Source organism: Ochotona curzoniae, unplaced genomic scaffold, assembly GCF_017591425.1.
Source record: "Ochotona curzoniae isolate NIBS_2020 unplaced genomic scaffold, NIBS_Ocur_1.0 contig_3622, whole genome shotgun sequence".
Classification (NCBI taxonomy): Eukaryota; Metazoa; Chordata; class Mammalia; order Lagomorpha; family Ochotonidae; genus Ochotona; species Ochotona curzoniae.
In genome coordinates, this window is record NW_024465926.1 from 173,518 (window position 1) to 187,720 (window position 14,203).

At 57.2% G+C, this 14,203-nt stretch overlaps 1 protein-coding gene across 2 annotated transcripts; it reads right to left on the reverse strand.

The window, feature by feature from the left end:
* Nucleotides 1-801: 801 nt before the first annotated feature.
* On the reverse strand, nt 802-12,373 carry SPIRE2 (spire type actin nucleation factor 2). Of its 2 annotated transcripts, none has more exons than XM_040982203.1 (15): nt 12,106-12,373; nt 9,991-10,034; nt 9,245-9,601; nt 7,356-7,436; nt 7,109-7,273; nt 6,845-6,931; nt 6,518-6,641; nt 5,943-6,112; nt 5,220-5,466; nt 5,020-5,069; nt 3,501-3,635; nt 3,315-3,382; nt 2,337-2,364; nt 1,337-1,452; nt 802-1,025 (listed from the first exon to the last, which is right to left on the reverse strand). In XM_040982203.1, the coding sequence occupies exons 1-15, from the start codon at nt 12,350-12,352 to the stop codon at nt 803-805; spliced, it is 2,142 nt and encodes a 713-aa protein (XP_040838137.1). In that variant the 5' UTR covers nt 12,353-12,373; the 3' UTR covers nt 802. The 2 variants fall into 2 exon arrangements, with proteins under 2 accessions (XP_040838137.1, XP_040838136.1); XM_040982202.1 differs by having other exon boundaries at nt 5,020-5,122; nt 5,273-5,466; nt 12,106-12,352.
* Nucleotides 12,374-14,203: the final 1,830 nt, after the last annotated feature.

The window sequence follows — 14,203 nt, forward strand, 5'->3', positions numbered from 1 at the left end:
CTTCACGTCAGTTTGCTCACTGTCAGGTAAAGTAATGACAGGACTCGCCTCCTGGGTCCCTATGAGCAGGCAGGAACTGACACAAGCCTTGCCTGTGGTCCACCCAGGGTTTCCTGTCTCTGGAGATGATGTCCAGAGTAGCCCTAGGCCTGCAGGTGCGGCTAGAGTGAGTGCCAAGCAGCTCAGCGAAGTCTGTCCAAAGATGTGAAGCTGGTAGAGGTGGCAGCTGGGGCTTTGTCAACAGGAAGTGCCTCATGTCATGGGACACTCAACCACTGAGCCAAGGTGGCCACTCTGGCCCCAAGGGAAGGTGCCCAATGCCGTGGGCTCAGGTGGAAGACTTTGTGAGGCCAGGAGCAGCATGTGTCCTCTCTGCATCAGGACCATCCTCTGGGCTAGTGACCAGTGTGTACAGGGCTGCAGATGCCAGGCCAGCATCAGGGAGCAAACTCCACCTCAGGGACTTTGTGGGACCCCAGGCGTCCTGTTCATACTTAGACTGTAGCCAGGGAGAAGCTGTTGTGGCAGGACCCTCCCCGCCCCCCAGATCCAGAACAGATCTCAGTGAGAACTGCCCCCACCCACTTGTCTTCCCAAGGAACTCAGAATCAACCTTCCCTGGGACCTGCAGTGAGCCTGGCCACAAAGGACAGCTGGAGACACAGGTAGAAACGTAGGCTGCGTGTATATATTATATAAATGATCTATCTATGTATATATGTACATGCACAGCTCAGGAAGCTGGGGGTGGCTGTACCCTAGGACCCAGAGCAGCTCAGTACTGAGCTTCTCTCTGGGACTGTCACTTGAGGTCCAAAGTCCCGGTGTGAGGGATGTAGAGGGACTGGGTCTGGCGGCTGCGGCGTGGCGTTGTATTGAGCACGTCCACACTCTTGCGGCTGGAGTGCACCACGTCAGCCACAAACCTGGCACAGTCGCTACAGACGTCCTTCAGGACACAGCCGTGGGTATAGATGTGGGGGAATGCCTCCTCCACGCTCCGCCACTGCGGGCCCTGCAGGGACCTGGGTAGGGCAGAGGGAGGAACCAGCTGCTGAGATGTCAAGTGCACCCTCTTCCCCAGGTCCCCATGTGGATCCCAGGAATGGACGCGCCTCAAGAGTTCATGCTAGCAAAGAGTCTTCCTTGACAGGAACTTGAGTCCCGAGCCCCAACCACCCAGGTCGGATTCCCGACCCCATCTCCCAGAGCCCTCCTGATCTGTCTCCATGCAGCAGCAGAGCTTCCATGGCCTCGGAAAGGTCCCTGCCTCCTCAGCCCAGCACCTATGTGACTGAGGAGCCAGTCACAGGGAACCTGAGGTGAGGGAACATACTGGAAGATATCTCTTCTCTGGGCTGTGGAGGCCCTGGCAACCGACGCCCTCTGTGGACCTTCGAAGCCCAGTGTGTAGACAGGGATGTGTGCAAACTTCTTGGAAGGCATCTTCATCTGCAACACATACAGGGCAAGTGGACAAGACTCCCTTCCCAGGCCCAGGCCCACTGTGTGCTCAGAGTGCTGTGCTACCGACTACTGTGGTCTCTGCACACCCTGCTGAGCTGCCTGCTCCTCCAGGCATGGACAGAATCGGGCAGCATTTCATGAGGTGGGAGTTTTTCCTGGCCAAGATGCAATGATAGCCCAGCATGATGGCTCAGTGTCTAAATCCTTGCCTTACACGCTCCAGGATCCTATATGGATGCTGGTTCATGTCACGGCTGCTACACTTCCCATCCAGCTCCCTGCTTGTGGCCTGGGAAACCAGTGGAAGATGCCCCAAAGCCTTGAGACCCTGCACCCATGTGCACCCAGAAGCTGCTGGCTTCAGACTGGCTTAGCACTAGCCATTGCAGCCATTTGGAAAGTGAACCAGTGAACAGAAGATCTTTCTATATCCTTTTCTCTGTAAATGTGCCTTTCCAATAAAAAAGAATCTAAAAAAGAGAGAGACGTAATGGTAGAAGTATCTAGGAACTGAATGCATCTAAGCATTACTGTTCATCACCTCTGAGCATGTGTCCCCCAGAGGTGATGGCCAAAGCTAAGATTTCAGAGGGGAAATGCAAGGAAGATGGCCCAGTCCCAGTCATTGTGGACATTAGGGATTGAACCAGAAGATTGAAGATCTTTCTGTCTCTGTTGCTCTTTCAAATAAATAATGAAATAATAATAATAATTTAAAAAACACCTATCAGGTCTTTAAAAACTACACACAGTCTTGAGAAGTACAGGGAAGAAGGGTCCTGCCTGAGGAGAGGTGTGGCTGTGGAGCCTGGTGAGGGCAGGAGACATGGACCTCCTGCCCCCGTCGCTCAGAGCCCAGGGATATTCACCTTCATGCTGCAGGAGGCGCAGACAGCTCTGGAAGGAAAGGAAGGGGAGCAAATTCAGCGGTGAAGAGGCTGATTCTGCATATCCCCCACTGGCACCCCATGCGTCCTGGGCCAGACAGACCCTGTCTACCCCTGGTTACTGCAGGACCCGACTGTCACTCCATACCATCCCTGCCCCTGCCCGCCCCGGTAGCTGCAGGACTCAGTAAGACTCTGAAAAAAGAGAATGGGGATGCTCCTGGCCAGCAAGGAGGTTTCCACTTCCAGACTACTGCAGCATCGTGAACAAAAATGTATCTGAAGTGTATAACTAAGTCTTCATACATGAATGATCTCTAATCCACTGTCAGCAAACCCAGAGGTTAATTTTATTTCAGCATGATCAGATAATCTGTTGTATATGACTTGAATCCTCTTGAATTTATCTATATAGGTTCTCGTCTGTGTGCACTGCAGAAAGTGGCTGCTTAGCACGAAGGTGAGTGGTGCCTCTGCAGGGCAAATCAACGGATGGCGCCTCTGAAGTCTGGCAAATCAATGGGTGGGGATGGCCATCCAGCCACACTGGCCCGTGGGCTACAGCTGGGCAAGCCCTGCTGGAGGCTATCCTTTGCCCAGATGCACTCAGCTCTCGAGGGGGGCCTCTGAGGCAGGTCCTGGGGTTCTGTGCCCTTCTCGCCTATCTGCAACACTGTCCTGAGAACATCCTTCATCCTTGTCAGGGTCCCTTCCTTGGCTCCACACCCAGTATCTTAAAAACCATGGTCCCATATCCTTTGCCAGCCTGTTTTTGTGTATGTCTGAGTAGAATGTGTTTGTTCTGGCTAAGCTATCTAAATTAGATAAATGTTAAAATTCTGGAACTTATGAACTCAATGTAGTGTGGTATAAGTCACAGTCCCAGGCCAGCCCTGGTCTGGAGGTGTCCTACCTCCTTTTCTGGTAAACTTGTGGCCAGGGCATGCTCAGAAGGCTCACCTCTTGCAGAAGAGACAGGTGGGAGGCCAGGAGAACAGGGGGAACTTGGCTCGGCAGCAACAGCAAACCTGTGAGGAAGCGCCTGGCTAGAGCCCACCATGGTCCCACACTCCGGGTAGGGTTAGGGGAGGGTGTCCTAAGCACCCCACTTGCTGAGTGAGCCAGCAGAAGGGGATGGGGCCTTACCTTCCCCTTCTTCAGGCTGCTGAGGAGCTCCGGGTTATGCAAGAACTTCTCCATCTCTGCCTTTACCAGCACACGGCGCACATCCATCACTTCCTCCACCGTCAGGGCCAGACTCTCCACAGGGTGGCTGAACTCCTGGGTGGAGGCCGACGACAGAACAGGCTGCTGGCTTCCTCAACACTGAAGCCCCTGACTTCCTCTGCTGCCCCCCACCTAGTAAACACCTTGTTCTCTTCCAGGTTGCAGCATGACTGTGTCCTATGTCCCTGTTGACCCATCCCACCCTCCACCTCACCAGTGCTTAGCACAAAACTCAACATAATCTAAGCCTCAGTTTTTCTCCTCTGTGAAATGGGCTGTTTGTTTCAATGCTGCTGAGGTCATACGTGGAAAGCCCTTCACAGGCTGCAGAGCTCAAAAAGCCACTGTTGCCACAGAGGAGGCAGGATTTGTGTGTTGCTGGTGGGTGCAAGCTGCGGGCACATGCGGGACCAGGGACCCTGCTTGTATCCTGTCTGACTTGGCTGACAGTGTTACGTGTGTACAGTCATTCCCCTCGGAGCTTGAGGCCACTACGCTGAGTGCAGAGACCACAGCCTGCCCCTTGGATGAGGCATGAACAGTGTTCAGACCCCAGAGCTGCAAATCTACTTGGAACATGTGGTCCCTATATTTATTTGGGACTCTCGAGTTTTACTTAGAAGGCAGAGTGACAATTCACTGGTTCATTCCTCAAATGCCCACAGAAGCCAGGACTGGACCAGGCTGAAGCTAGGAGCCAGAGAATCCAGCCAGGTCTCTCTTCTGGGCGCCAGGAACCCAAGTACTTGGGCCATCACCTGCTGCGTCCGGTACATTAGTAGGAAAGTGGGCTGGAAGCTTGGATCTGGGTTTGGTGCTATGGCGGAATTGGCTGAGCTACATTCTACAGCATTCATCCCCCTTGGACTCAAGTTGGATTCCTGGTTGCTCCACTTCAACCCAGCCCCTGCTCTTGGGCCTGGGAAAGCAGCAGATGATGGCCCAAATGCTTGGGCTCCTACATCCACAGATGAGACTCAGCTGAAGTCCATGGCCCCTGCCTGGCCTACCCCTGATGTTGTAGCCATTTGGAGAATGAACCAGCAGATGGAGGACCCCCCAAACTGTTTGTGTGACTTCCCACTTTCCTTGTAGTTCTGCCTCTCAAATAATTAAAATTGATCTTTAAAAAACAAAACCAAAAATCTTGGTGCAACCAGGACTTGAACTGACTGATGTAAAATGCCAGTGTCCCAGCCAGCAACTGCATAACTTGCTGTACCACAAGCCTGGCCAGAGGGACACAGCAGGTAGCCAAGGACCCACTCAATAACAGGCTTTACATCCTGAGTGCCAAGTCCCAGCCTCTGTCTGCAAGGTCCAACATTCCACAGCAGGGTTGGCAAAGACCTGCCTTGCCTGCTTCCTGGGCACTACTCAGGCAGGCCTGATCCCCAGCAGCTGCCCTCAGACCCTGGTCTCCCTGCCCACTACTCACCAGCCACAGGTGTTTGGAGTCTGGGGCCGTGGAGGCCTCTGGTCTGTCGTCTGGGCCCAGAACACTGAAGCGGAGGAAGCTGGCATCAGGTGGGGACTGCACACTCCCAGGGTGGGAGTCTGGAGGAAGAGCACAGGCCCTTTGAGGAGGGGAGCAAGTGGACAGTGGGGACAGCGGATGGTCCCACAGCAGGTGGGGACAGCAGCCCAGGTAGAGCCATAGCTCTAGGGATATACAGGGGAGAGAGTGGGACTGGGGCCAGCACTTGCCCTGATCTCTACTGTGGGGTCTCCAGGAGTGTTCACTGCCCACTCGGGGCCGGCTGGGCTCCACACCTCCCGCAAGCTGGGGGCCAGAGGCCACCTCACTCCGCAGCTGTGCCAAGTCATGCTCTGAGAAAGAGCGATCCCGCTTCAGTGTCACCTCCCCACATGGGGACTCTTCTTCCTGTGGGCACAGCAGACACAGACCAGCACTGACTTGCCAGGTCCAGGCTGTCCCCCACTTACCACAGCCCTCCCACGTCACACATGAGTCCTGGCAGTGGCTCAGTACCCACACCTTTCCCTAAACCTCTTGCCAAGTCCTGAAGAGATGGACCCAGGAGGAGGAGCCACCTCGCTCAGGGACAGGGATTGTCTGGAGCAGGAGCTGCTCAGTCTGCTCACTACCACATGTGGAGTCACTGTGATGTCACACCTGTTTTTCTGTGGAAAGAGGTGGCCCGAAGCTACAGTCCCAGAGTCGCTTTTCTGAGCTGTCTTGATGGACAGGGGTGCCCGAGTCCCAAGCCTGCTCCTGAGTGGCCATGGCCGTGGGGAGCCCTACGGGTCTTGCCAGACACGGCAGTGACACCCACTCAGCCAGAACTGCTCATCGCCTCTGGGCCCCTGGCCTCATTCATCTTGAGCCTATGGGCTGACCTCAGAGGTGTTCATCTCTTCCATCTCAGCCAGGGTGGGTGCCTTGAGCAGCACACGTGGCCGTGGGCGCTGGGGGCTGCTTCTGACGTCCACATCAGACAGGTTGATGCAGGAGGTGGACTTGATGTCCCCGGAACAGGCACCAAGGAGGCAGGGCAAAGAACCAAACCCTGGGGGGGGGGTGTGGATGGTGAGCAAGGTCAAGGGTGACCTGACTGATGGCTCCCCATCCCTGGACAAAGATAAGTTTCCACCCAGGAGGAGTGGGTGACAGGCAGGGGAGACCCTAGTTGACAGCTGCCCAGGCACTTAGGGAGACAAGCTGGAGGCCAAGCTCCCACACAGCTTCACTCAGAGAATCCCAGAAATTAGGGGTTTCGGAAGCCTGAGCAAACATACTCTCCCCTAAAACGTTGACACTGGTCCTATCAAGACCTCAGAGCAGCAAGTGACCAACTGTAAGAGTAAGATACAAAGATCACTTTGTCCTGACAGGGTGACCCCCTCCAGGAGCCACAGCACTACAGCCTCTGCCTGCAGCAACACTGGGCCCACCATGCCCCTCCTCAACTCACCCCGGGACCCCCAGTGCTGGCCCCCAACTGGGCGCAGCCTCCGCTCCTGCTTGATCTCCTCCAGGATCTTCTCATGTAGGGTCCTCTGCTTCTGAGGCAGGGGGCCAAGCCGTCGGTCTGACACCTGCAGGGACAGCGTGGAGGGTGGGCAGAGAGGCAGTGTGACCTGTGTCACACTGAGAGGCAAGTCCTGTGTGCTCTGAGGTTGGATGGTGGCTGTCCAATGACCCTGCCCAGATGGACACAGGTCCAAGAACTGAGCCTCCAGTGCCAGCGCCCAGCCTTGCAGACTGAGGCAGAGAGCAGCCCCTTGAGGAGGGCACTAACCTGCTTGAGCGGAGGCCGGGAGCGGATGAAGTCCAGAATGAGCTCATGGGCATCCTTCTTCACCCTTGGGGGGATGTCCCCATCCACCTGGCAGGGACAGAGGTGGCCCGCACAGAGATGAACAGGGCTGTACCCTGCAGGGCAGATGCTGGGGTCTGGTGACATGACCATAGCCTGAACTTCAGAGCCAATCTCCCCTCCCCCCTGGGCCCAGGTCTGCCTCCCTCTCATCCAGCAGGGATGGTGGGCAGGGGGTTTGCTTACCATGACCTTGCGCAGTTTGTAGTTCCGGGCGCGGATGTCCTGCATCAGCATCTCGAAGGGTGTGAGCTGGAACTCAGTGGGGAGGGGGTTAAACTCCTGCTCCTGCACCTTCTTGAGCTTTACCCCGTGGCGCAGTTCCCTCATGAGCTGGACCCACAGCCGGGCCTGACCCGAGGGGAGAGAGACGGCCCTCAGCATCACAGGCACCAGCCCTCCAGGTGCCCCCATCTGGAGGAAACCCACTCACCCAGTCAGTGCGTCCCAGGTTGTCGAGCTCCACCTGCGGATTCTCCACCATTGGCTCATCCTCCCCGAGCTTCTGCAGCATCTAGGACCACATACCTGGTTGGTGCCAAGACTGAGCGTGGACATGACTCACCAGTCCAGGTTCACTCCTTCACATCCAAGCTTTGTCAAATCCAGTCATACTACCTCAAATTCAGCCACGCTTGCTCATGTCCAGTCACATCGCATTCAGTTATGGTTCCTCTTATCCAGGCTCCCTCAACTACAGTTGCCTTTCCTCACACCCAGACTTTGTCATGTCCTGGCATCATGTCCCTCACATCTAATGGTTCCTCATGTCTAGGCTCCCCCACATCCAATCACACTTCACATCCAGTCATACTTCACAGTCACACTTCCTCATGTCACACATCCTCACATTTAGTCACACTTCATATCCAGTCACATATCCTCACATCCAGCCACACTTCACAAATAGTCACACTTCACAGTCACACTTCCTCACATCTAGTCACATATTCTCACGTCCAGTCACACTTCATATCCAGTCACATATCCTCACATCCAGCCACACTTCACAAATAGTCACACTTCCTCATGTCTAGTCACATGTCCTCACATCCAGCCACACTTCACAGTCACACTTCACAAATAGTCACACTTCCTCACGTCTAGTCACATGTCCTCACATCCAGCCACACTTCCCCATATTAGTGATACTTCGCAGACTTTCTCACATCTAGTCACACTTCCTCACGTCCAGCCATACTTCCTCAAATTTAGGCTTTGTCACATCTAGTCACTCTACCTCACATCCAGGCTTCCTCATCTCCAGTCACACTATCTACAACCACGTTTTCTCATGAAACAGAACTAGTGGGCATTTGGACCAGGCCTGGGGACTGAGCTACCAGCTCAGAGCCACTGGTAGATGCAACGTTCACCCCACCCAAGATGCTGTCAGGATAAGGATGAACAACGCTTTAAGGTCACATGGTGCCCCTGTGGACCCTTCTACGATCTACCTGGCACCCAGTCAGGCCACAAGTGTAGGTGTGGGTTGAGGTCCTTTCTTTCATCAGGTGCCAGTGATCCTGCTGTCTCAGGGACAACAGGGCAGACCATGTGCCCACCTGTTCTGAACGTACCTGGCCGCTTTCCCGACTGTGATTCCTGGTGCAGTCTGACACCTACCTGCTTCTTTTCAAATCATCTGTTTGTTGGCTTATTTACATACATAAAGACAGAGTGATAGTGAGAAACCTTCCATCTGCTGGCTCATGCCTCAGATGCTCACAACAGGCCAGGGCTGAGCCTGGCCCAAGCCAAATTCCATCTCCCACGTGGCTGGCAGGGACCCAAGCTTCTGAAACGTCACTGCCACTTCCCAGAGTGTGCATTAGCAGGGAGCTGGATGGGAACTTTGATCCTGGATACTCTTAAGTGACGGCTTAACCGTCTGCATCTTGACCGTCCCCTCCCCAACCCTGCCTCCCACTGCTGCGGTTAACATCTAAGACTCCGTGTGCTTAGCGTGGCTCACATGTGCTGTCAAACGGGCCAAATAGACAATTGGGTTAATGAGTGCCTGAGCAGGTGCTCAGTACTGGCCAAAGTCATAGGTGGCAATAACCACACTAGGCCACAGCCACATCTGGACAAAGTCATACTTGGCCACAGTCACACCCTGACACAACCACCCCTGGACAGTCACCTGGGTATAGTCACATCTGGACACAGTCAACGATGGACACAATCACTCCTGGCTGTAGTCACAAGTGGCAACAGTCATTCCAGGAGCCGGAGAGACCCCCTTGCTCTTGCCTGGGCACCTCTTGGGACCTTGAGACCCCTTACCCAGGTGCCTGTTGGGATTCCAGTCCCCCTTACCTCCTTGGCCTCTCGGACACGGGCCAGGAAGGCACGCAGCTCCAAGGTCTCTAGGAAGAGGGCACGGCACACAGCCTGGTAGTGGACCTGGGCGCCTCGAGGGTCCGTGAGCCGGGCTGCGCATAGTCGCATGGCCTGGGCCAGAGTGCGCACAGCCCGGGGGCCACCCTCAGCCTCCTCCTCCTCCTCGGGGCCCCCATAGCCTTCATCAGCTGCCCCACAGCCACCATCCTCACAGTCACTGTTAGCCATGAGGTCGATGAGTCGCTCCAACTGCGGGCTGAGCTCCCGCTCCTCGTTCTCATCCAGACCCCAGTCCAGTGCACGGTAGATGGCGAAGCCCAGTGACTGCACTGTCTACAGGGTGACAAGGAGAGGTGGGTGGTCACCAGGAGTCAGGGGCAGCAGGGGGTAATGGGGATGGTGGACATGGATAAGTTGGGAGAGTTAGAGGTTCAGGATATGGCCTCTGGCAGGTAGAAACAACTGGGTCTTGGGCAGCAGTTGAGTCTGTCACCTGCTACCTGCCAAAGGCTGTGTCCACAGGAAGACCAATGTCACAGACCATATTTGCTGGCTCCTTCCTGACCACGGGTAGGGTGCCAGGCTCTCCCTTCCCTGTGCCCAGGCCGCCCACCCAAGGGTAGACGTCAGGCTCATCCTGAGGCCCTTAGCCACCTGCATACCCTTATCCCTCATGGCTTTCAATCACATGACGCTGTCACCTTGAAAACTGCTTACAGTACCTGGGCTTCTGCGTTGCTGGGCAGTACCACCATTGTTGTAGGATCTGCAAAAGAAAATGGGGTCATGGTGGGCCCGGGGGTATCCCCTCTCAGACACTGTACCCCCTGCTGTGTGCATCTTTATGTTAGGGCCCATTATCTGGGCAAGACTAGACACACTGGAGGAAGTTGGGGTTGCATGGCACTGCCTCCTGGGAAGCTGGGGGAAGATCAGCTGGAGACATGATGACTCAGAGACTAGAAGGTGAACAGGGGCTAGCCCAGGGTGTCAGAACAGACAGGAAGAGGCAGGGCCCTGTAACTCTCAGTGGGACAGACACCATGGGAGATGGGAAGTGTGTGGGGACAGGGAGGGATCTATCTTGATACAGAGCAGGAATTGGGGGGGGGCGGTCAGCCTGGCCAGGTCAGTTCTGACCCCTGTGATGTAGGCTTGGGTATTTTTACTCCTATCTCCTGAGCTCACATGGGCAGGTCACCTGTCTGATATCACTCAGAACAGATGCCGTGCCCCCTCCCAGGGTGTGGTGCCAGAGGCTGCAGGCATGGTCAGGGCAGGCTAGGCCAAGGAGTACAGCCCTGGAACTCCCTTCTAGGTATAACCATGAAAGAGTGTGGACTGCCTGTGGGTGCAGGAGAATTCACCTGCCTCAGGGAGGCCACAGACCCCTGGACCCTGAGCTCACGCATGTTGAAGGGGAAAGAGCAATCAGTCAGACCTGGAGGGGATCCTGCCTGCCCACGCCTGAGATCAGAAAGATGGGCCTAGGAGGCCCACAGACTGGCCACAGCTGCGGAAAGACTACCTGCAGCTGCTCTTGCCTGATGAGCCAGCTTTACCATCAGGAGCTGTGCCTGTACCAGCCTGGTCTTCAGAGACCAGCAAGAACCGAGAGGCGGAAATGGGCATGGAGCCACAGCTGTAGGAACTGTGTTTGCTCAGCAAACAAGAGGGTGTTCAGGGTCAAAGGGAGCAGGCGTTGCCTCCTATACCCACTTCCTAGATGGAAGATACCTCCATGTCTCTGTCTCCCCAACTCTGCCTTCTCAACAAGTAACGCTTGTTGTAGTCATCCTGGTGAGAACAGAAAGCCTAGTATGCCCAGACTCTCCCTGAGACTTCACACTTATTCACAGCTTGCACGCAGGGACAGGTGCCTGGCTTAGAAGTTCAGCATCAGAAAGTAAGACAAAGGTCAGCTTCCATAGCACAGCAGGTACAGCCACCGCCTGCAACCATCTCCCATAGGCGCCACTTCCTGTCACAACGTTCCATTCCCTTACAGCTACTGCTAATGCTCCCAGGATAGCAGCAGAGGGGCCCTATACCCACATGGGAGGCTGAGTTCTGGACGGCATGCCTGGGGTAGTAGACCAGCAGAGGCATGCATGCTCTCTCCTCCCCACCCCCATGTACTCTTCTTGCTGCATCTTTCAAGTCAATAAACCAACAAGCACGAAGTTGGCGGTGAGAGGCGCACATCCCTCTGATGGTGGTTCCAGAAGGAAAACGAGGCGCCCCCACCCCTCCCTGGGACATCGCTCAAGACCTAGAGCAATGCTGTGCTGGCCACGGAAGCTGCCTGGTTCCCAGCTCAACTCCGCCGGGAAGGGGAGCCAGGTAAGGGTGTTCTACTTGGTCACGCGCCGGGGAACACCTTTATGGGCTCTTGGTGGACAGGGGCCAAGGTGTGCGGACAGGGATGGACGGCGGCTCCACCCCTTCCAGGGTGCTGCTGGGCCTGCACTCCAGCCCAGTGGCGTTGACCCCTGTCCACGGACTCCCACCGAACCCTAAAGGCAGACACGGCCACTGCTCTGGGAAGAAAGTGCGGCAGAGCAAGCCGCCATCCGGGGTGGACTTCCCGGGCCCCTTCCAAGAGAGAAAGTCGCCCCGCGGCGCTTGCGCACATCCCCGCAAGCCCGAGCCCGGAATCCCCTGGACCTTTCCGCGTCGGGGCCGCGCCCCGCACCGCCGACCCGGCCCCGCACTAGGACCTGGCGGGTCCTTGCCCAGGAGGATGCGCCGAGCGTCCGCAGCCGCCGGACCTTCAGAAGGTCCCCAGGCGGTGTCCCGACCGCGCCTCCCGCCCCGGGCCCCGCACCCCGCCTCACCCGCGGCTCCGGGCACTCGCCGCGCGCCCACCGAGCCGTCCCTGCGCAGCAGGACATCGTCCGTGTCACGGATGCGGGCGCCCGGCGCGTCCTGCAGCCCGCGGCAGCCTTGGAAACACACGGCCCACGCCTGCTCCTCGTTGATGGGCTGCTCGTACACCTGCAGCACCTCCCGCAGCGACAGCTCCGAGGGCTCGGGCCGCGCCGGGGTAGCAGCGCCGCCGCCGCAGCCGCCGGCCCCGGCCATGGCCGCCCCATGCTCGCCGCGGGCGCGCCCGGCCGTTCCCATGACAGCGCGCGGGGCGGGTCCCGCACGCGGCCGGCCGCAGGGGCGGGCCGGCGGGAGCGCGCGCGCAGGGTGGAGGCGCTCCCGGGCCTGGACGCCGCAATGACCGCGCCAGTGCCGGCAGGGCAAGTGCCGGGGACGCAGGAGGGGCCTCGCACCCACGAGCTCCCCGACCGCGGCCGGTGACCTGGGGGCGGCTCCCTGGGTGGGCAGGACATGGGCGCTCACTGAGCCTGTGCACTGCACCCCGAAGGCCAGTTTGTTGGGGTCCCCGGAACTCTCCTACCCCTCCCCCGGCCGGGTCAGAGTCACGGGACAGGGAGATGCCCTGGAGGCCTAAACGCTGGACCCGACCAGGAGAGGAGCAAAAATGCAGGTGCCTAGTTTTGCTAGGATGGGAAAGGAGGGGCCCCGTAGTCCCGAGACCCTATGCGGACTGTCTCAAGCCAAGAGGTTTTAAAATTATTATTTTTAACGTTTGCTTATTTGAAAGGTAGCAGGGGGTCTTCCACCCCTGGGTTCACGTCCCAGAGGAGCCAGGACTCTGTGAGCATGCCCTTGCTCTCTGCCCGTGTTCTGTGAGGTCTGCTCCCCAGGGCTGGAGCAGGAGTGGAGCAGCAGGGCGAGGACTGTCCTACCCTCCTGGACGGGGAGTCAGGGATACCATTGTCCCTGCCCGGCTGGTTCTCTGCGTCCTCCCCACCCCGCCCCCATGTGGGAGAGAGGCTGGAGGCCAGGGACACCCTGGTGCTTTGGGGGAGGAACCCTAAAAGTAGGGAGGGATGCAAGGCTGGGAAACCATACAGGGAACCCTGACTTCCCCTAGGAAAGAACTGGAAATGATAGTGGGGTCCCTACCTGAGACATGGCAGATGTGTGAGGCCAGGGTCGCCCTCTGCTGGCCTGACCCACGCCTGAGCTGACCACACCTGGGGAACCTCTCATGGAGGAGGTCTCGCCCCCATCGCTTTCCTCCGAGGCACCCCAGCAGGTCACCATTTGTGTGTGTGGTAACCAGCCACAGAGGTTTACCATAGTGTGCCTGGGAAAGGGGGCAGCTCAGCCGCTGCCTGCTCTCCCAGGGGCTCACATTTCATTTGCTCACAACACGGTAGTGGGCTCTCTTCAAAGGCACCCAGAGCCTTGTGGGGCCTCAAAATCATGCAACCTAACTAGCTTGTGGCCCTGCGACCCTGTGTGGTTCCCAGGGGACCTGTCATAAGGTACATGTGGTCCTGCCTGCCCTTCACCCTTGCAAGAGCAAAGGTCATTCCCAGCAGTGACCCCAGTGGGGAAGAGGGAGGGAAGGACACTAACCTCTGGCTATGACCCCTCCTGCAGGTTAGATGGATCCTGGAAGGGGCAGGGTGCTCTGTGGACTAGGCCACCACGGGAATCGACTAGAAATGGACCTTCAAGGGCCTCAGTGTCCCACCCCGCCACATACACACCATGAGGCAAGAACTCTGGAGGGGCTTCTAGGCCATTTCTAATCCTGGCTCCAGGGACTTTGGCCTGACCCCAAATGCCATCCCTTGTCCCTAGGGTTGCGTGTGTGTGAGTGTGCCGCATGTGGTGACTCAGCAGGTGGTGCTGGACGGAGCTGTCACCTCTCAGGCTATCGTGTGGGCAGTCACACTCCCCAAACGCTCACCTGTGCCATGAGCTGTTTGTCCACGCCCATTTACTGAGGGCTGTACACAGACGCCAGCCTGGGGAAAGGCAGGGAGGAGCCCAGCTGGGCATCTGCCTTCGTTCTGGGGTGAGCCTAGAGGGACTGGGAACAGGTGGACACTACGCTGCCTGTCTGTG